Raw genomic sequence first — 23,254 nt, 5'->3', positions numbered from 1 at the left:
ACCAAAGGGGGCTGAATAATTGCACACACTCCACTTCACAGTTATTTATTTGTAAAAAAATGTTTGGAATCATGTATGATTTTCGTTCCACATCTCACGCGTACACCACTTTGTATTGGTCTTTCACGTGAAATTCCAATAAAATTGATTGTTTGTGGCAGTAATATGACAAAATGCGGAAAACTTCAAGGGGGCCGAATACTTTTGCAAACCACTACTGTACATGGCTGCATGCTTCGCACGGTAGTGCTGCGTAGCATGCGCTCCTAAATGACCTGTGGCCACTCCTTGCATGTACCGTGAGATGTGAAGTGTCGCAACTGTGATACTTCAATAGCACAGCCGCTACTACATTAACACATTAACGGCCTTGCTAGCGAAGTATCACGGTTGCGCGGTACACATAATAGTAACAGCCACAGGTAATTTAGGAGCATGCGCTACGGAGCACTACCACGCGTAGCGTGCAGTCCTATATTTAGTGCACGCTGATGTCATTTAGCTTGCGCTGATATAGCAGCGCATCTTCATGAATCAGGCCCGTGTTTTTTAGTCATAGCTAAGACTAAAGACCTTGTGTAATGAAACATGTCAGCTGCTGCATCTTTCTTCTCTGATGTGCCAATAACGCATTCTGGGTTTTACCCTCCTATAATGTGCTGCAGGCTTTTTTGTTGCTGCCTTGTGGAGGGATGGCCAAGCAACACCGATATGTGAGCGGTCTTCTGCCTGTTTTTCCAAGTATTTCTGGATGTATGAGCATGCAAAGGGTTAATGATTTTTCCTAGTAAAGAGGGCCACTATTGAGACTTGAAAAGGGCTGTTCCCTTTCAACCCTTAGAGAACACACTGACGTAATAACAGGGTCGTAAATAAAAAGCAAAATAGAGGCCCTACAGCACCTGTCTGCATCTGGTAACATTTGTGCCCTCGGAAAGATCTCCCCAAGAATGAATTTGTCCTTCCCAGACTCAGCCGCCATTATCCTGATTATACTCTATGGATAACTGCCTAGTGGGGTATCACGCAACCTTGCTGAACACAAAGCAAGATGAAAGTCCAGGTGCTGTTATAGGAAGCAGGGCGGAAACCCCTGCTGGGAACACCTCTCCCTATTACCTCTGAGCGAAGAACCAGCAAATGTGAGTGGCTGGTTTATTTGAGCTCATCATTTCCACACATAATAAGCATTGGTAAAATATCTTCTACGTCGAAACATTCTATTGTCTGTCCCCTCCAGCATGCTAGGGGTATTTATCAGTGTTCAGAATGCAATGTGAGCACCAAGGCTGCTGTTGCCTCAAGGCAAGGCTGCTATCTGTGAGGCATAGAGAGGGATACAGCCCAGGCACATATGCGAATATATGATGTTTCCTTGGTTTTCTTGGTGTTTTTCTGAAAAATAATAGTAGCTTATTAACACAATTGCAGCTCGCTTCTTTGAAGTCATGCACGTTTTATAGTAAGGGACTGATCTGCACTGCAGAACAATAACTCCCATTTAAGAAGGTATCTTGCCGTATGCAAAATAATGGGCTGTGCGGGGAGATACTGGAACGTGCAGAGCAGCCTGGGTTTGGCAGACAAAGCAGTCACCCAGCAGTGTTTGTGAGATGCCAGTCTCTGGAACATTGTATATGCAGCAACTTCAAGACCATTGAGCTTGTCTACAAGATGCAGGCTGTGTGCCTGAACATTGCAGATGTAGATATAGGTTATGTGCTCTGCAGATGCAGCTAATAGCATCTGCGGGACAACAAACTGAATGTTTTCCTGTAACACGTAGGAGGATAAATATGCATGTTAAACCTTTCCAGCGCTTGCATCAAGCATTCGTGCAAAATGAATGTAATAAATCTGAAGTGAAATTCCACTTTTGTTGAGCTATAGACAGGTCAGCTTGACATACAAAATAGCTATTCTACTGTGTTCCAAACAAGGCCTACATCTACTGCTTTGTGATCTTACCTACTGACATCTCTGGAAAGGTCTCCATTTCCACCTGGGTCACCTCGTTCCAGTAATGAAATCAAAAGGTAGTTTCAGGGTACGAAAACTTACGCAACTGACTTCTTGAACGGTTTTTAATTTTTATAGTTTTTTCCTAACCGGTTTGTCTTTCAGTAGCATTGTATAGGTCATTAAAGCGCACCTGAACTGATCTAAAAAGTTGCAAACCACATATAACAGTTTGCAATCTTACCTATGAATACCTCTGGATAATTGTTCATTTCCACCTGGGTTCCCCCGGTCTGTTCTATTACCAGCTACTCGATCCTCCGACTGGATTCCAATCACCTAGGTAGATATGCGTGAGCTAACAAGCCACACATACCCAGTGCACAGGAACGAGTGCATCTGAACTGAGCACGAGCAAGCTCTCCACCATGCATGCCCAAATATAGAAAGCGCTCAAACATGAGCACTGGTTTTCAATGATGTTGCACAGAGGACAACCACACATGCCCAGCTCAGATGCTCACATTGGACAGTATTACCACTAGTTTTATTAGAAAGATATTGATTTTAATATCCAAACACCAGTTATTTTAAAACAAAGACCATGTATTTTTATGGGAGTGGTTTGATGGGCTAAATTATGCCCAGAGCTGGGACTTTTTTCCACCTGCTATGAGCACAATTATGTTTTTTATTTATGTGCAAAGTGAGAAACCATGTGCAAATACAGGAATGCAGAACCATTTACCACATCATATTTTAAAGCACATCATTTTTATTTTCCACTCTTTACTGTTGCTGCTATAATGGTACAAATGACCTTTCGCATAATAGACTGTTCTTGCATAAAGATGCAGCATGGGCAGCACGGTGGCGTGTGGTTAGCGCTCTCGCCTTGCAGCGCTGGGTCCCTGGTTCGAATCCCAGCCAGGTCAACATCTGCAAGGAGTTTGTATGTTCTCCCTGTGTTTGCATGGGTTTCCTCCGGGCACTCCTGTTTCCTCCCACACTCCAAAAACATACAGATAAGTTAATTGGCTTCCCCCTAAATTGGCCCTATACTACGATCCATACATTACACAATATACTGTATACATAGAGATAAGACTATGGTAGGGATTAGATTGTGAGCCCTTCTGAGGGACAGTTAGGTGACAAGACAATATACTCTGTACAGCGCTGCATAATATGTCGGCGCTATATAAATACTTAAATAAAGATGGTGATAACTTTGATTAGATCCTTCTGTTGTCCACAGAGTAGGATGCTAAATCCTGAATATGACTGGCAAACTGCAATAATCCTCCAGTCAGATGTACTCTGCTTCACACTGCCAACCAAAACCAGTATGCACTGCTGACAGTCCAGAGGACCTTTATAGGGGAAATACCATGTATACTCGCATATAAGTTGAGCCGTGTATAGGCCGAGGTACCCACTTTCCCCCAGAAACCAGGACAAAGTGATTTACTCGTGTATAAGCCCCCTCCCCAATAAAGCCCCCTCCACAGTAGCCAGATGTTCCCCCAGTACAAGTCAGCCCCGTTCCCAATAGCCAGATGTGCCCCAGGATCATACACAGTGGCGTAGCTAAGGAGCTGTGGGCCCCGATGCAAGTTTTACAGTGGGGCCCCCCAAATACTGTATACATAATAACTGATACGGCGCACCAAAACCTGCCAATGGCAACTACAGTGTCAGAGGTGCAAGAAGGGGATGGGGAACAGCTTGTTAATGATTACCACTATTCAAAGTATCTACAGAAGTGATTATTATGAGTACAGGACCAATAGAGAGGTAATACTGTAGTTGAGGAAGGGCCCTATGGGGCCCCTCTGGCCCAAGGACCCCGATGCGGTCGCTACCTCTGCACCCCCTATTGCTACGCCCCTGATCATACAGCTGTCTCAAGAAGCCACTAGATGGTGTTATAGATATGAGACACAGCGATTGCCACACAGGAAGAATCCCAGACCATTGCACCATTGACACTTTGCTTGCACGCTCCGCTCCATAAGCCAGGGGACACAGGTAGTCTTGAGCAGCACACAATGTTGCAGGGAAGGAGGGCACAGACACAGCAGGGCACAAGTGCACCATCCTTGCTCTTCCCTCCATTAACAAAAACTGCTCCACCATCTGTTTTGCTCCACTGACTTGCATATAAGCCGAGGGGGGTAACTTTTCAGCACATTTTTTTATGCTTAAAAATAAGGCTTATACGCAAGTATACTGTGTACAGTAATTAAAAAGATTAAAAAATTAAATTGTATTAGAATATTCAAAATGCATTGAAGATACTTCATCCTAGTTTTTATCAGACATGGTTTCATCTGTCCCATTAGGTTGCCTCTGTTATCAGGAAAGCGAGATTAGGTTTCTAGAGAACATTTAAAGGACAACTGAAGTGAGTGGGATATGTAGGCTGCCATATTTATTTACTTTTAAGCAATATCAGTTGCCTGGCAGCCCCTGCTGGTCCTCTGTCTCTAATCCTTTTAGCCATAGACCTTGTACAACCATGCAGCAGATCATTGATTTTCCAGTTCGATTCTCAGCAGATTCAGTTACTCTGATATTGCACAACATGTCAGATTGATTGTAATTTTGGTCAGGGACAGGGAATGGAATGGGATGGGCGCTGCTGCACTTGGAAGGGGAGCCCCAATATACCTGGCCTAGGGGCGAAAAAAAGAATAAATCCGGCCTTGGGTGGGTTCCTGAGTTGGTTTTGCGTTGTGGTAGAAGTACAGGCACACTGAACCTCTCCTGTGCCTTTTTGGATGGCACTCATGTGGAATGGGCTCAAATTTAAGCTAAATTTTAGGGGCTTTGTCTTCAGATTCTAATTACACCAGAGAAAGCTGTGAAGCACCAGAGTGTACAATCTTTAACACAACTTTGTCAGTGCAAACTATAAGCCTGCCTCAGTAAAGACACTTTTCAGTTCCAGTATCATCATTGTACTTCCAGCTCCTTGCAAGTACGCACTTGGCGCTCCTATTGGATGCAGCCAACCGTAACCTCCCATTCGTCCTCTGGCCATTCTTTGTTCTGTGACAGAGGTGCCAAGCCAGTTCAGACCATTGCTGGGTTGCTCCTGCTTGTAATTGCTTTTGCCTGAGGAAGCGGGCTTGTGTCCCGTGAAACGCGTTGCAAACTGTTTTTGTTATTGGGAGTACTAAATTGATTAAAATTGTTTTACCATACAAATTGGTCTTCGTTGTTTGTAGGGTGGGCAATTCCACCATTGCCACCCACAAATTTTATGGTTTTAATATTGGCACTATTTTTTATCCTATTGGCGCCTCTGGTTTTTCTATAACGTGATTATCCACCTGGTGGATGGGTGTGGACACCCCTCTTTTTTCTGCACAGAGAGCGACTTCTTAACCTGAGCGGGGACAGGTCTAATCTCCCCGTCTGTGATACAAGTGGTTGCCTAATCTCGGCAACCCATACTTGTGAGTATAAACTTTTATTACCTTACTTATAACCACTTATCTCCAATAATACACTATCGGGGGCTCTCGATTGTTTCTTCTTTTTTCTCATTACATACCCTACACAATCTGTTCAGCAGCCACTCTATCTCCATGCTCTGTGGATATTAAGGGAAGGTACCGGTACCAGAGTGAATGGAGTGTGTGGTGCTGTATATTGTGATTGGGGCTGTTTGAGGAGCGCTCCGCAGTGTTTTATATTGGTTTTAGGGTGGGTTAGTGTTTTTGTACGGTTGCTCAAAGGTTTCATACATTTCTAAAGTCCAGAGCGGCAGCATATTTCTTTTTTGTTGAACTCATGTATTTTGGTGTATATGCAGTTGCTCCTGTTTGAATACAGTCATGGACAGTTAAAGTGGTGAGTTGAGATAGACAGGTCATTGTTGGGTTATCACCTCTCCTGTGGTGCCATAATATTAACTACTGTGTGATAAAAGTATTCACTGCTGCCCATGAAGTGCAATTTATGTATGCTTTATAGACTTGTCAGGCTAAAGGAGGCAGCTTTCCCTACCAGCCACTGAGGAAGGGGCAGAGGTCATGCCTGGCATTTCATATGAGCTAGTTCTTTTTGCTTCTGCTCTATTAGCCAAGGGCGGCCATACAGGAGCTGTTCAGTGATGGTGATGTGAATGAAGTAACATACATCGCTGTATTCATACATACAGTATGTGCCTGTAGCAACTTAATGTGTTGAAAATCTGGGTCAGAAGACTTGGTACTTTTATAAGGCAGCCATAATATTTCCTAGATTTAATCTATTCTTCCACGATGGCTATTGGATTGCATGACATGACTTGCAGATTACCGTAAATGGCTTCAGATATACACTAGCAATACGTTTTCCTTTAATATACTGTAGTTAAAAAAAAAAAAATACAACAAAAAAACTGAATAGTGTTTTTCTTCTGCTGTTTTTACTAGCAACCAAACTACTGGAGCTTTAAGGTCAGTATAACTCCTGTCACACTGCTATCACTCCTCAGGTGTTGCATGCACTTTCTTCATTTTGTGTGTGTCTGTGTGACTTGTCTGTGTCTGAATTCTAAGGTTTGCAGATTGCCCAGCAAGCTCATGGTGAACCAGAACTCCTAGGAGAGTATAAGGGGCTCAAAGCGACCAAAAAGCCTCCTTACTTAACTGCTATGCAAAACCGAAATGTGCCTTCTTAACACAGAAGGTATTTGCGATAAGTCAGGTTGGAGTGAGCTCTGAGGTGTCCCACAATGCATCACTGCTGAATATGCAAATTCTAAGATGAAACTGAGCTGCTGATGGTCCTAGGCCATGCAAAAGAATCGTTGTTTATTTAACAAAATTCTGTAGAAACTAACCCATCCTTTCATTGTTCTCTGCCGTCTGAGCCTCTAGGATGCCCATAAGTGTTTGAGATGATCCATTTTTGTATTAGAGAGGAATCATTTGGATAAATAGGTTTGATTTAGTATTTTTTTTCTCCCTTTCAAGATGGAATGCTGTTAGATGGATAAGGCAAAGCTGACAATTTCCTCTCATTTCCTGGAATGACTGGTTCGTAAGCTGTGGTCCCTCGCAGTGATGTAATCATCTACTCCACAGTGTTACTACTTCTGCATGCGGATAGTAGTAATCTGGTATCCCGCATGTGCCATTCCGCTAAAGGATAGGATTCATTTTAGTCTTCACTTTTTATTTCTGAAATCATGCATAATACATCTTTAGATGTTTCCTAAAATGAACTGGTCAGTAGTTACAGAAAATAGAACAATGAATTAATGTTTTTCCCATGTGCCCAATCAGAAGTTGAGTTAAGTTTTATGGACAAAAAAAGAGGTGCTTACGTATTCTCCCGTCTGGAAAGTTTGGCAGCTTTTTGTTAAAGTTCTATTTGATGCCCTAGCCAGATCTAACCATTTTTGGAAAGCTGAAAGTCCCGGGTTTCCTTTGCACTGGGTCCAGAGTCAATGCGATGCCCCATTCCCAAGTTGAGGGGAGGGGGTTAAGGCTGTGTGTCCCAATGTCCCCTGCACTTTGCTGCAGAGAGCACATTGGAATTGAGTCTCCTGCCCATGCCAGTAAGACAGAGAGGAGACCAGGGTGCATAGGCTGTACTGCTCCTTCCACTGTAATGAGAGACCCAGGGCACTTGACATAAGTTTTGAAGACACAGATTTATGCTGCGAAGGAAGAAGACCTACCGGGTGTGCTGCTTATCCTGTCGGGTTCATCCCGTTCTTCTGTAATTGCACTTTCTGCAGCCAAGTTCAGGGGCCGCTGCTCCTTCAAAAACCCATAACTTGGGAACTGAACATCATACCTGCTCCGGACCCAGTGCAACAGAAAGCCGGGGCTCAGCGTTCCAAAAATGGTTAGATCTTCCTGGGGGAGCAAACAGAGCTTTAAAAAAAAAGCTGCCAGACTTTCCAGACGGGATAATACGTAAGTACCAAAAAAGATTAGACTTTTCTTTAGGTTTCCTTTTTTTAAAAGATGAGTCTGGTCACTCAGAGATCTCCTCATGGGGGATTCTCAGGGTTGTCTTTGTTTTCAAAAGCATTTCCTGAACATCAGTTGCTAAGTCTAACCGCCATTTGGTAGGCTGGCTAGTATCTTACTGTTCTGGCAGTTAGACTTAGCAATTGCCATTCAGGAAATGCTTTTAAAAACAAAGAAAACCCTGAGAATCCCCCGTGACGAGATGGACTAGTCCAAAACCTGCTTACTTTTTTCACGGGAGTGGTCCTTTAAATAGAAGTAAGATCTAGTAATCTTGATCTAGTGATTGTCACTGAAAGTAGCCACTCATTAGGGGTTTTCATCACAGGAATGGATCCTAGTGTCCAGCTTTGAGAAAATCCATTTTGTAAGTACCAAACCTATACAAGTCTGAAGCCATGCTGACAATTCCCCACACGGCTTGTTGTTCCACATTTGAATTGGTATTGGTATTACGAACACCAGCTTCGGATTCTGATAGGTTAGGGGACCACTGCTTAGTACATGCACTTTATTATAACAAGGACTAGAAAATCGTAGCTAAGAAAAGGAGACTATAGTTTAATGAAATGCATGAGAATGTGTTTAGAAAGCATTATGGTGCACTGCCAATATACATGTATGTGTTGCTGATTCTGGACACAAAGATGAACACTGTATTGCAGGAAAACATAAATGTAGATTTATTTATTTATTATAGTTCCGGATTTGACAGATATCAGGGGGCCAAGGCTCCTGAAACTTTACCCAAGGATTGAACTTCATTCCAATCAGTAGCTGATACCCCCTTTCCCATGGGAAATCTTTACCTTTTCTCGAATAGATCATCGCGAAACATCGAGTCACACTAAGTAATCTACACATTAATATTGAAAAAATAAGGAATTTTATTAGTTGTTATTTTCACTTCACTTCGTCTTTAACTCCTATACGACCGCATCACGCTGATGGGCATAATCGCGGCTGAAGCCTATGACAGCTGATCTTGCTGATTGGCTGGCGGGGGGAGGGAGGGCTGGGGAGAAAATTAAAAAAAATAGCAAAATGTATTTAAAAAAACACACAAGTAAATATTTATAAAAAAATAAACCAATATCCCAGCAGCAATAAGAGCCCTCCCACAGAAAGCTCTGTTGGCAGGCAGAAAAGTGTGTGTATGTGGGTTGGGAGGGGGAATCACTTGTGTGCTGAGTTGTATGGCCCTGCAGTCAGGTCTTAAAGCTGCAGTGGCCTATTTTGTAAAAAATGGCCTGGTCACAAGGGGGAGGGGGGGAGGGGGGGAAAGTCCAGAGTCCTCAAGTGGTTAAGGGTTCTTTTCACATTGAATCCTTTGCATTCCACAATGGACAATATCATCACATCCCAATGTGATGCAGTGATATTTCTATGGTATGTTCTATGGTGGGTCCTGAATGCACAGCATGCTGTGTGTCTGCCGGGCAACGTGTGCATTTATAGTGGAAGTGATGCATACTTTAATTGTACTGTGTGGTCGCACCACACATCTAAAATGTGTACCATGTGGAAGGAACCATACAGATGTAGCTGATGGATAATCAAGTTTTTCTTGCTGTTGTCAATGGATCGAACGCCCAAAAACAATGCAGCTGGCTCCTAGATTGGAGATACTGGATCTGAAATTACTTTGTCCATCCCTGGTATAATGAAAATGATGTCCTCCCTTACCATACATGCTTCTGATGGGTGGCGCAAATATTTCCATACAGCCAGTAGAGTGAAGCATAAGGCAGGATTGTGCTTGAACTGTGACATCCAAGCAAATACCCAATACTAGACTTGACTTATTTTTTGAGGGTGGAGGCATTTGACATTAACAAGTGAGTTGAAGGTGAAGAGCAAAGGGCGTTCCTGGGATGAGTTGAGCATAAACTTTCTGCTGGTTGGTACTTCAAGTGATTCTGCAGCCTTACACACCGTGTACTGGCATCTACATACCGCACTTTGCATAATGCAGGTTTAATGTGAAGTGCAATGGACACTATACGCGTTATGCATGTTAACACAAAGCCTGCATGCACTGAGTTAGAATATTTTGAACCATTACAATGCAGAGATATGAACAGGCCTGTAGAATGATTGTGCAATTTAATGGATATAGTGTGAATGAACCCTTGGGATGGTTGGCTGGATTCACAGGTCAGTTGCATAACCTACACTTTATAGTGAGTGTGAACTGCAATGGAGACTGGCCACAGACTTTAATAGAAAGCCTGCATGCAACAATTTAGAATAACGCAATCAGTTACAACTCAGTACTGTGAACAGGTCCATAGATTTGAATAGGCAGTGAGTTGACATGCAGAATTATTCTGCAATGCAACTGATCGCTGTGAATGAGGCCTTAGGGCCCTTTCAAACTGGTACGACTTTTTCACTGCATCCTACCGCAGGGCAATGAAAGTGAATGTGGTAGTTCACATTGCCTGCGGTACACTGTGCCAGAAGTACCCTATCTAACGCGAGCGCATACCTACTGTCAGCGAACTAGTTCAAATGGTGCAGTTTCGGAGTTTAGGCAGATTGCAGGAACCAGTTTGGTCTCAGAAACAACAGTTCATTCAACAGACCAAGTTGTAAGCTGATTGCATCAGCTTTATTTACACTTCCAAAACACAGGAGTACAACAAAAAAACAAAACATAAAAATAAACCCTAGCCTGTCTGGCTCTAACTAACAAACATAGATTCCCTCTCTGTGCAGTAGAGAGGATCTAGCATCAGCTCAGATCAGCTCTACAAAACAAACGGTATGTTTAAGTTTGGTTGCTTACTGTGTTTGGCTCTCTCCTTACTGCATGCAGGCAGATCCCAGGAAGAGAGAGAGACAAACACTGGAGATACCATATTTAAAGGGTTTCCCCTGAAGCCTAATGAGGCAATTAATTAGCCAGGTTTCTTCAAAAGCCTGGATAGCCTGGTGAATGGAAGTCCCACCCGCTCACTTCCATTCACTCCAGGGCCCCTTTTACCGTCTTTTCCAAAAAGCCAAATGCAGTAAAAAAACATACTTTCACTGCTGAAATGCTTGCTGCCCTGGAGCTTTAACCTATATAAGAGAGAAATCTGGGAGAAATATAAATATACACACCTTCTACCTCTAACCCAGCATTTCTCTCACACTACGTTACCATGCGGCACCTGTGGTGACATACAGCAGACTGGAAGTCAAGTAAGTCTATGATGATGCACGTGTTTTTAAATGACCCATTGCAGTTTTATGCATTATACAGTACGCTTCCGCGCACGTCATTGATTGGCCAACAGAAGGTGAGTGTCACTTTCTGCTTGGCCGGCTGCCAAACTGTTTTGAGCGGTTTGGTGCTGTCCCTAGGCTCTAGCGCTGATGCAAATCCGCAGTTTGGAACCAGCTTTGAGGTAGCGCATAAGTCTTGTTTTGTGCAAATATTAGCAGGATTAGTCTTTAGTGTCCCTGTAAGGCTGGATTCACAGTGGTGTGTTGCATAACGCATACAATAAAATGTGCGAGAAACTGCAATGCAGAACACAAATAGATGCTGATTCAGAGCCTGCATACAGTGAGTTAGAATAACGTAATAACGTAATTCGTTACAACACAGAGATGTGAACAGGCCCATAGAATTGTATGGGCAGTGAGTTGACCTGCAAAATTAGTTTGCAATGCAAATGATGTACTGTGAACTAGCCCTTAGAAGTAGGTGAGAAAATGTTACCCACACCAAGCAATACTTGGTAAGCTCTGAGTTTCGGAAGAGGACACCTACGGACTAATAATGTTGTAAAAATATTATCTTGGCTCCTGGAATTCCAGATCCATTTTTCACATAACTGGTGCTTTTTGCACCTACTATATTGGCTCAAAGCGACATGACTGTCATTTTCAAAATAAAACAGGGGTGAACATATTATTTGATGATGTAGGGTAAGTGCTATGGCAGAGCGGATCCCCAAAAGCTGGGTGCTACTTGCCATTAATGTATGGCCCATTATTCTCATTATGCCTGGCATGGTAAGAGGTGTGTTTAAGACCTGCACAGCAGCAGCAGGTTGTAGACTGAGGTCCAGGAAGAGGTAGACTAAGTGATTAGTCTCATAAATGCCACCCTGATTTAACAAAAACAAAAAAACTAACTAGTCTAGGCTAGGGTTTTAATCTACAGTTATTAAATGCAACGATATTACAAATACATATCAACAGATAATGTGGATTTGAGCCGGTGATTGTGGTTGCTGAGGATTTATGAACTTATTCAAACGGTGCAACATTTTTTACCAACTTTTTTCATGCATAATTAATTTACCATAATGGTCTGTTTAATGCGTATAAAGATACTTATCCTGGACTGAAATGATTTAGATAAGTTGTGGAGGTGGGAGCAGCTGGGTAATGTAGTCTATACTGCTCTGACTGTTATCTAGCCATCACAGTTTTGTAATTCTCATGTGTCCGTGCTGCACTGGTGTCCTTTACTCTGTGTGCCCGTTGCTGGTCATGGTTTAATGACAATGGATGATGGTGTGCGCACAAGCTTTTGTGTGCAGCTGTCCAGGATTTGGTGCGTAAATGTGCAAAGTTTCAGTTTAAAAGAGCCCCAAAGTTCATTCTGACAGCTAGTGGTTAGGTCTGACCGTACGTGTGCCTCTTGCCTACCCTTGTTCTGTCTGCCTGTTCTGGACGTGGCTCACCTCTGATCTCAATTCCCCTTGGATTGACTCAGCCTGCCAGATTGCCGTCTGCCCTGATTCATGGTCAGTTCACCTGTTTGCCGCTTGCCTTGATCTTGGATTGTATTCCACTCAAGCCTGTTTGCTGCCTGCCGATGACTTCAGACTGCCTAACCGCTATTTCTGCCTGCCCTTGACCCCGGGTCGTTAAATAACTCCTCCTCCTCTCTCCAAATTGTGGTATCACGGTCTCTACTAGATTGTGACCTGGTGGGCACTTGGCTGCGTAGTCCAGAGTGACCTTCCTTGGGTCATTTCAGTGAAGACCTTTGGTCACTTAGATCAGAAACCGTGACCAAGAATTGAACTTCATCCCAATCAGTAGGTGATACCTCCTTTTACAAGAGTAATCTATTCCTTTTCACAAATGGATCATCAGGGGGCTCTGTATGGCTGATGTTGTAGTGAAACCCCTCCCACAAGAAACTCTGAGGACCATGGTCGTGGCAGTTTCCTGTCTGTGAACCTTGCTGCATTGAGGGAAATGGCTGTTTACAGCGGTTTCCAACTGCCCAAAAAGCAAGCAGCAGCTACATCACCTGCCAGCAGTAAAAATGTCACCATGTGATAAATGTCAGAATGTAAATCAGGGATTTAAGATTGTACAATGGGCAAACACTGTCTAAATCATTTATACATAATTATTGTAAAAATGAAGCACTTTTTTATTACATTTTCACTGGAGTTCCTCTTTAAGCCTTGTACCCTAGTGGGAGGGTCGATAAAGCACCAGCATAACAATTTATCTATCGTCCAAGTCACTCAAATCCTTATGCTTGCCTGGTCGTCCTGCTTGCCTGGTTGTTCTGCCGTCTATACATTTTATTCAAGAACTTCCCGTGCACTTGCTGCCTAACACATCCCACTCCATTTCTCATTGATTTTAATGTTGTGGCTGATCAGTGTAATAAGACACACACACTCACTCTTTATTGCAGGAGACCTATGTAACCTGGCAGGTAGCAGAATGGCTTGCTTATACTCCAACATATGATCAGTGAGAGAGAGGTTTTGCCCTAAGGTCTTGTTGGTTGCCAAGTACCAAGAGAAGCCAGGAAAGGTCAGGAGATGTTTGCTGAGGAGGCGTGTGGAGGAGACGGCAGCCCTTGTCTGTTGGGAGCTGCTGGTAGCTTGGTTGCTACAAGAGTATAACATTTACAAACATTGGCTGAAGAGGAGGGCAGAGTCTGCCTTGGGTTTTGAGTGTTTGTAGTGTGCACACTAAAACAGGAAGAAAAAACACAGGCACATACAGACATTCCACACACATATATTTATATTTATATTAAGCACTGCCTATAGTGCCTTAAAGACTTCTGTTGAGCTGCAACACACATGGATTGCTGCATGCTGCTTAATAATTTTTAGGGCTCGGACACACTATAAGCGTTTCTGAGCTCTTTTTTTAAAAAATTGCTCCTATTCACTTTCATAAAAATTGCAGTAAAAATCGTTGCGATCGCGTAGGGTTTTACGCATACGCGATCGTGGTGATTTTTATGCAATTTTTACCACTATTTTAATGAAAGTGAATGGGAGCGATTTTTAAAAAGCAGTCTAAGAATCGCAAGCGCTCAGGAAAGCGCTTATAGTGTATGAACCCTCAATGTCATTAGAATGTTTCCTTCCGCTCCAGCCAGCCATGAATTTCCAAAACTGAAATTGCGCTTCTTTGCACATATGGCAAGAGTACGCTAGTTGGCGTACCAACTAGTCAGATATTTTGTACATGAAATAAATAATACGCAGAACTGGAGCCCTTTTTACTCTCTTTGCACTTTTGATTGTGGTTGGGAATAGGCCACGGCACCCATCTGGCACTTTCTGCTTGAAACACTTCGTAATGTCTTGTGCAGGCACATAAAAAAATGTTCAGTCATAGCCAAAATTTTTGAGAATGGCACAATTACTGGTTTTAACAAGGTTTGCTCTTTCAGTTTTTATGATGGCAATTTGCAAATACTCCAGCCGGTTAGGAAACGATTTCATTGGCTCCTGACCCTGTCATCACTGTAAGCCTATCCCCACTGGCTTGAATATCCCCATTGGCTTGGACCCTGTCATCACTGTAAGCCTATCCCCATTGATGGACAGGGTCAAGAGCGGCGGGTATGTGCGGCCATTTATCGCGAGATGGCGTTTTAAGGCACCAGCAGTCTCTGGTCCTGAAAAGGCATTCGGAGCTGGATTAAACAAAACGTTTTATACATACCTGGGGCTTCCTCCAGCCCCATACGCACGGATCGTTCCCACGCCGCCGTCCTCAGTCTTCCCGCAGCTCCGATACCAATGCACTTCTGTCAGTTGGGCCAGTCTACGCATAAGAGCGCCCTCTACGCATCTTTCCAGCGGCTGCTGGAGAGATATGCAAACAGCGCACTTAACTTACGGCAGACAGGGGACCCGGTATCGGAGCTGCGGGAAGACTGAGGACAGTTGCATGGAAGCGATCCATGCGTATGGGGCTAGAGGAAGCCCCAGGTATGTATAAAATGTTTGTTTAATCCAGCTCTGGTACACTTTAAGGGGCCAGAGACTGCTGGTACAGAAGTAGTTAATTAAAAGAAAAAATTCCACTGTATTTCAGCTCTGCCACAAAAGGACTTGTTGTTTTGTGCTTCTTATTACCTGTACAGTTACCATATTTGCTTTTGTGCACACGTAATATTGTCTGTTTACAAATTACAAGTTCCAAAAGTACAGTTTATTTGCTCTGAAAGCTGCCATTGCATTTGAATCAAGTTGCTTTATATTATATATTAAATTCTTTTAGTGAGCTGCTCTGAACTGTGTACATGCTTGAAACAGAGAGAGCTTCACAGAGAGCTCCTTTTTAATTGTTACACACAATGTAACAACTGAGGAATGTAAACAGAAGATACTGTTCTCTCCACTTCCGATCAGATTCTAAGCTGAAGGGGCTTTCCATGGCAGGTCAAAGTGCTGTGTTTAACTGGATGCTGTTCTGCTACAATTTTTTTTTTTTTTGGCAGCTATACAGCTGTACCGAACCTTTTAGAGCAAAGAGATGCCGAGTTTCAGACCACTTTAAGATCATTTTAGTAACTTTCTTATTAACACAGGTGAGAGTGTTGATGACCACAAAGCTGTAGACCATTCGTGCATGCTGTTTGAGTTAGATTACCAGACTGTATGCTTTAACCTCCTTAGCGGTATGCCTGACACTGTGTCAGGCATACTGCTCTGTGGCCCCAGGAGTCCCTCACAATAAAATTTTTGTTCCAAATGACTTTAAATCCTTTAGCTAGCACTAGGCTAGCTAGTTCAAGTGTCGGGCACCCGCCGCTCCTCTGCGACCACCCCCCCCCCGATTCCCCCCATTTATACGTTACCCCCCCTGGATCCAGCGATCGTGGAGCCTCCCGACACTGCTCTGGTCTCTATGGGGAGGATCGGGTTTGCGCAAGATGTCGGCGACGTCATATGCGATCCTCCCCATAGTGAAGACCGGAGGAGGCTGCGCCGATCGCTGGATCCAGGCTGGGTAAAGTATAAACGGGGGAGTGGCGGGGATCGGGGGGTGCCGGGCATTTGTACTAGCTATCCTAGTGCTAGCTAGAGGGTTTTTGGCCGCGGGATCTCTGGGGGGGACTGGCGGGCAAAAAATTGCAAGACCTCCTGAGTGGCATAACGCTCAGGAGGTTAATAGAAGGGTGATGCTTGAAATTATTGTTCTTCCTATGCATGGTTGCCTGCATGGAAACCTATGCAGTCAGCATTGCCTTGTATAAAAAGGTCTTCACAGGAAAGGAAATTTCTTCTACTAATATTGCACCTAAATGTACTATCAGCTTATCAATAACTTCAAGAAGAGAGCTTCAGTTGTTGTGAAGAAGGCTTTAGGGTTCCCAAAATAGTCCAGCAAGGGAAGAATCATTCCCTAAAGATGATTTAGCTGCGTGATCAAGGTGCCACCAGTGGAAAACTTGCTGAGGAATGGCAGTAGGGGGGTGTGAGTGCATCTGCACGCATAGTGAGGATTAGTGGATGACCTGTTGTCAAGAAGGGCAGCGAAGCCACTTCTCTCCAAGAAAAACATCAGGGACAGACTGATATACTGCAAAAGGTACAGGGAATGGATTTCCGTTGAATGGGGTAAAGTGATTTTCTCTATCGAATGTTTGGGGCATCTGGCAAAATGATTGTCTGGAGAAGAAAAGTTGAGCTCTACCATCGATTCTGTCTTATGCCAACAGTAAAGCACCCTTAGACCATTGATGTGTGGATCTGCTTCTCATCCAAGGGAGTGGGCACACTCACAATTTTGCCTAAGAACACAGACCTGAATAAATAATAGTACTAAAACATACTCTTGTCAGCAACTTCTTCCAATCATCCAATAACAGTTTAGTAAAAAAAAAAATGCCTTTTTTCAGCATGATGGAGCAACATACAATAAGGCCAAAGTGATAAATAAGTGGCTCGGGAACGAAACATTGAAAATGTTGGGTTCCTTGCCAGGAATTTCCCCAGACCTCAATCCAATTGAACTTGTGGCCAATCCTCAAGAAGGGGCTGAACAAACAAAAAGCCACACATTCTGACAAATTCCAAGCATTGATTATGAAAGAATGGGTTGCCTTCAGTCAGGATTTGGCCCAGAAGTTGATTGACTGCATGCCAGGGTAAATTGCAGAGATCTTAAAAAAATTAAAGGACCAAGGCGGGAAATGTATACATTTAATGTAATTGTCACTAAAAGCCTTCGAAACTTATGAAATGCTTGAAATTATACGTCAGCACACCACAGAAACTGACAAAGAGATCTGAAAAACGTGAAGCATCAATCTTTGTGAAAACCAGTATTTGTGCCATTGTCACAACTTTTGGCCAGTACAGTAAATAGCAATTTTTCCCATTTACCGGTACTCATTGCAATGGGGAGTGAAATGGAAATAATTCTGACTTTTTTTTGTAAACATACGTAATAAAAGTTGTATGCCGCTTGGAATTGGGTCAATCAGATGCACTTCTTACCAATTTGGTCTGGTCCAGTTCCAAGCTGCATTCAACTGCCATTTGTTTGAATTGTTAGCATTTTACTGACCTTATTATCTAGCAATGTTACAGCTAAGCTAAAGTGATTAGCAAGAGTGGGCTTTTATTTCCTTGAGTATATTCTTACTTTTATGTTAAACAACCAAGACTTCAGAAGTTTGGGCTATTGGCACAAACAATACAGCACCTTGTACTCTTACAGTCACCTATTCTTTGTGTCATTCACAGCTCAGATAACCTATAACTAAATATCCAGCTTCATGTCTATCACAGGTACTCCACGTGTAAGGTAGTTCTATCACCGGTACTCACATGTAGCTTTCAGACTATCACAGGTACTCACATGTAGCTTTCGGTCTATCACGGGTATTCACATGTAGTTGTGTCTATCACAGGTATCCTCAAATAGCTTACAGTCTATCATGGGTACCCACACGTAGGTTTCAGGTTATCGCAGGTACCCACTTGTAGCTTTCAGTCAATCACAGGTACACACGTAGCTTACAGGCTGTCACAGGTAATTCACCCTTCAGCACCCAGATAAGTGGACAGGCTCAGGGGATGTTCACTTATTTGTGTTTCACGTTGCGCTTCACATAAGTCACATGAAGCGCAAATTTGTGAACTCCCCCCGACCCCGTCTGTCTGGGTGCTAAAGTGTTGTGACGGATGAATTCCGATTTCTGAATTTCAATAAGTCAAATTCAAACATCAACGCTACTTTTCAGACTGCAAGACGGCGGGGCACGGACCAAACACACACTCTCTCTCTCTCTCCCTCTCTCTCTCTAAGATTTTTGCCTGTTAATCTTATTTGGTTTAGACCTAACAAGACCTGCATTGGAATCAGAGAGGGAAAGAAACCTTTTATACACTACAGGATCTTCTCAAAAAATTAGCATATTGTGATAAAGTTCATTATTTTCTGTAATGTACTGATAAACATTAGACTTTCATATATTTTAGATTCAAATACACACAACTGAAGTAGTTCAAGCCTTTTATTGTTTTAATATTGATGATTTTGGCATACAGCTCATAAAAACCCAAATTTCCTATCTCAAAAAATTTAGCATATTTCATCCAACCAATAAAAGAAAACTGTTTTTAAAACCAAAAAAGTCAACCTTCAAATAATTATGTTCAGTTATGCACTTAATACTTGGTCAGGAATCCTTTTGCAGAAATGATTGCTTCAATGCGGCGTGGCATGGAGGCAATCAGCCTGTGGCACTGCTCAGGTGTTATGGAGGCCCAGGATGCTTCGATAGCGGCCTTAAGCTCATCCAGAGTGTTGGGTCTTGCGTCTCTCAACTTTCTCTTCACAATATCCCACAGATTCTCTATGGGGTTCAGGTCAGGAGAGTTGGCAGGCCAATTGAGCACAGCAATACTATGGTCAGTAAACCATTTACCAGTGGTTTTGGCATTGTGAGCAGGTGCCAGGCCGTGCTGAAAAATTAAATCTTCATCTCCATAAAGCTTTTAAGCAGATGGAAGCATGAAGTGCTCCAAAATCTCCTGATAGCTAGCTGCATTGACCCTGCCCTTGATAAAACACAGTGAACCAACACCAGCAGCTGACATGGCACCCCAGACCATCACTGACTGTGGGTACTTGACACTGGACTTCTGGCATTTTGGCATTTCCCTCACCCCAGTCTTCCTCCAGACTCTGGCACCTTGATTTCCGAATGACATGTAAAAGTTGCTTTCATCTGAAAAAAGTACTTTGGACCACTGAGCAACAGTCCAGTGCTGCTTCTCTGTAGCCCAGGTCAGGCACTTCTGCCACTGTTTCTGGTTCAAAAGTGGGTTCATGCTTCCATCTGCTGAAAAGCTTTATGGAGATGAAGATTTCATTTTTCAGCATGACCTGGCACCTGCTCACAGTGCCAAAACCACTGATAAATGGTTTTACTGACCATGGTATTACTGGGCTCAATTGGCCTGCCAACTCTCCTGACCTGAACCCCATAGAGAATCTGTGGGATATTGTGAAGAGAAAGTTGAGAGACACAAGACCCAACACTCTGGATGAGCTTAAGGCCGCTATCGAAGCATCCTGGGCCTCCATAACACCTGAGCAGTGCCACAGGCTGATTGCCTCCATGCCACGCCGCATTGAAGCAGTCATTTCTGCAAAAGGATTCCCGACCAAGTATTGAGTGCATAACTGAACATAATTATTTGAAGGTTGACTTTTTTGGTTTTAAAAACACTTTTCTTTTATTGGTCGGATGAAATATGCAAATTTTTTGAGATAGGAAATTTGGGTTTTCATGAGCTGTATGCCAAAATCATCAATATTAAAACAATAAAAGGCTTGAACTACTTCAGTTGTGTGTATTTGAATCTACAATATATGAAAGTCTAATGTTTATCAGTACATTACAGAAAATAATGAACTTTATCACAATATGCTAATTTTTTGAGAAGATCCTGTATTCTGGGCAGAAGCAAGTGGTAAGGACAGACTGCTGCTGCCCTGAAATCTTGATAATACAGACATATTACATGATGCATAGCAGGATTCTGAGGCAGTTTATGTTGACTGAATCTAAAGCTCTCTTCCACCCAAAGATTCATTAGCTTGTGCCCCGCTTTGTTCTAGCATTATACAAGAAGAAACTTTCACTGGCACTCTCTTACCCTGCAGCATATGGCCCTGGATTCAAATCCTACTCCCAGCATAAGTTTTAAATTCCTCATAGGTGCTCTGGCTTTTTCCACAACCAAAGTTACAGACTACCCAGCAAGCTCATGGTGAACCAGAACTCCTAGGAGTGTGTAAGGGGCTGCAATGGACCAAAATGCCCTCTTACTAAAATGCTATGGAAAGCAAAAAATTGCTCTCTTAAAACAGAAAGTATTTGCAACAATTCTGGTTGTGGTGAGCTCCGAGATTTCTCCCAGTACATCACTGCTGAAATATGCAAATCTCCCATTGTTGTCCCTGTGAGCTAAACACACCTCTGTTTTAAGAAAGCACATTTTTGTTTTCCATAGCATTTTAGCAAGAGGGCTTTTTTCGTTACAGCAGGTGGATGTTGGGATCCCAGGTGTGACTGGTGTGGCAGTGGTGCCGTTTGTGTGAGCCCAGCCGGCTGTGCAATTGTTCCATCTTGCAGTGAGTGTTTTATGATTTTAAAGTGACACATAGGTGCTATGCAGTGTTTTCTGTATTTTTGAATAAAGCTATTTTTGGTGAATTTGTAGCAGAGCCTGACTCTACAATTACTTTTTCTGGCATACCGCATTTGTCAGTCTCATGCTCCCTCACAACGTGAGGTTTCCCAAGCTTAAAACGCCAGTGTGTTCCAGGAATTTGTTTTTTACTGTGCATGCTCAGTGACTTGTCCAGGTCTATAGTTGGACATGCTTGGGGAAGAGTATGATCTCTCGGTGTGCAGTCTCAGGTGCATAATGCATCCATCACTGACATAGTCTCCCTTCTTCCATACTGTCAGTGTGACGTAAGGTAGTTGTGCCTGCTGGGGAGCAAGCAGTCTAATTCATCTGCCTGTCTCTCTCTTCTCCAGTGCCAATGACCTTATAATGTTCAATGTACTGTCACTAATCTCCGTCACAACAATTTCATTAGGCTGACTCTATGGGACTGAGCTCCCATTCCTCACTCAGCTGAGTCTTTTCACTCTGACACATCAGCTATTCATCTTCGGATTCTTTCAGTCTGTACACTGTTTCCCCTTGCCCTGCTCTGCCTGTTGTGGCGCTTTCAGCACTCCGAGTTCTTTGATAGCCTCAGACAAATCCATCTCCTGCATCCATCTCCTGCAAATCTAGCAGAGAAATAAGGCTGTTAGTGCCTATAATAGTTTTCTCCATAGTTTTCTCTTTGTTTTAAGGTCATGGTCCGTTGCAGACATTAATCCCCCTGAGCAGTGTAACAGGATAAACACCTTATCCTATTGCTCTGTTGCCTCCATACCCAGCTCCTTGAGGCTGTTTAAGCTGTTATTGTACAGTGATGTACAACTCTTTGGGTTAAACCTTCCTAGACAAGGCTTTCTGTTAATCAACTAATTGTGTCGCAGCAGCAGCCTCTGGTCAGGTGACAGAGCTCAGAAAACAATTATTACTGCCAGCTCAGTTGTGTGTGTCAAATCTCTGTGTACTGGCTGCCATAGAAATGCCATAGCCTGGCCAAGTAACTGTTCGATGGAAAGCTTCCACCGTTATACAGCATTTTTTTTTTTTAAGTGGAACTCCACATTTGTCCATTTTGCTTTCCATTTTAGATCAACTAGATATAGTGCAATGATTTTAGAAAACTGCATACTTATGTTTCTGAGACAGATTATTATGCGTACGTTAAAAAGGGGCGCTGGGAAAAAAGGGCGCGGGGTTTTAAACGATAAACATGGATAACGTTTAAAAATATAATGTACTATATTTCGTTTAAATATTCGTTTTTATAAATATATAATAAGTTTTATAAATCCATTAAATAATGTTCATGAAATCGGCAATTGTGAAAACGTTAATCTTCTGTTTAAAAAGTGAAATGTATAATAACATTTAAACATTTTTTAGTAAGTAACCCTCCCTGTACCTACCCCTAACCCCTAGACCCCCGTATTGGTGCCTAAACCTAAGACCCCCCTGGTGGTGCCTAAACCTAAGACCCCCCTGGTGGTGCCTAAACCTAAGACCCCCCCTGGTGGTGCCTAGACCTAAGACCCCCCCTGGTGGTGCCTAGACCTAAGACCCCCCCTGGTGGTGCCTAAACCTAAGACTCCCCTGATGGTGCCTAAACCTAAGACCCCCCTGATGGTGCCTAAACCTAAGACCCCACTGGTGGTGCCTAAACCTAAGACCCTCCTTAGTGATCACTGTATTGTGTGTAGAATAATGTTTTAGAAACAGTAAGGGATAAAATATATTACAATTTACGTTACGTACTGATCGCTTTATTTTGTGAATAATAATGTTTTACAAACAGTAAGGGATAACATTTAAAATAATGTTTTATTGAAATAGGAAACGTAAATCATCACAAGCAGTTATAAAACATTAAAAATTTTCGGGCGCCCTTGGAAAACGTTATTATTCTCGGGCGCCCTTTTTTCCCGTTCGGCGCCCAGTAAACGATATTTATTATGGGAGTGAATGGCGGCGCCCGATTTTTCCACTAGCCTCCTGCGCCCTTTTTTACGGTTACCGATTATTATACTGAGCTTCCTAGATGGCGTAGTAAATGGGTGTCTAACAAGCCTACACTGATCATGTCCAAACAGAAAAAAAATTCTCATTAGATGGACATGCTTCCTCACTGCATAGTTTAAACACTTGCATTACTTCAGAAAGTCTAGTGCATTACACACACAGTAACATGGGAGCTTGGGGGAATTCCGTGCACAAAACACTGTATTCATTCTGTGTTTATTTTTACAGTAGAATCTCATTATAGTAAACTCTGATATAGTAACCTCTGGCTGTAGTAAACTCAGTCCCGACCGTGCGCCTGTAGGAATATCTCATTAATATTATAAATGCGAAAGTTTGGATGTTTGTTACTCAATCAGGCAACAATGGCTGAACGGATTTAAA

General features: G+C 42.9%; 1 protein-coding gene across 27 annotated transcripts in view; it reads left to right on the top strand.

Annotated features, from left to right (window-relative positions):
• Window positions 1–23,254, top strand: part of SRCIN1 (SRC kinase signaling inhibitor 1) — a 1,481,450-nt gene that overhangs the window by 1,113,050 nt on the left and 345,146 nt on the right. For 23 of the 27 annotated variants that reach the window (XM_068262488.1, XM_068262500.1, XM_068262499.1 and 20 more), the window contains one exon: window positions 6,387–6,410. The exons of the other annotated variants lie outside the window; for them this stretch is intronic. In XM_068262488.1, coding sequence (XP_068118589.1) covers window positions 6,387–6,410 — 24 coding nt within the window. The remainder of the gene's footprint in view (window positions 1–6,386; window positions 6,411–23,254) is intronic. 27 annotated transcript variants of the gene reach the window in all.

The sequence above is a fragment of the Hyperolius riggenbachi genome, chromosome 12, assembly GCF_040937935.1.
Source record: "Hyperolius riggenbachi isolate aHypRig1 chromosome 12, aHypRig1.pri, whole genome shotgun sequence".
NCBI lineage: Eukaryota > Metazoa > Chordata > Amphibia > Anura > Hyperoliidae > Hyperolius > Hyperolius riggenbachi.
Note: the sequence above shows the minus strand (reverse complement) of the source record. Positions and strands in the feature narration are given on the sequence as shown.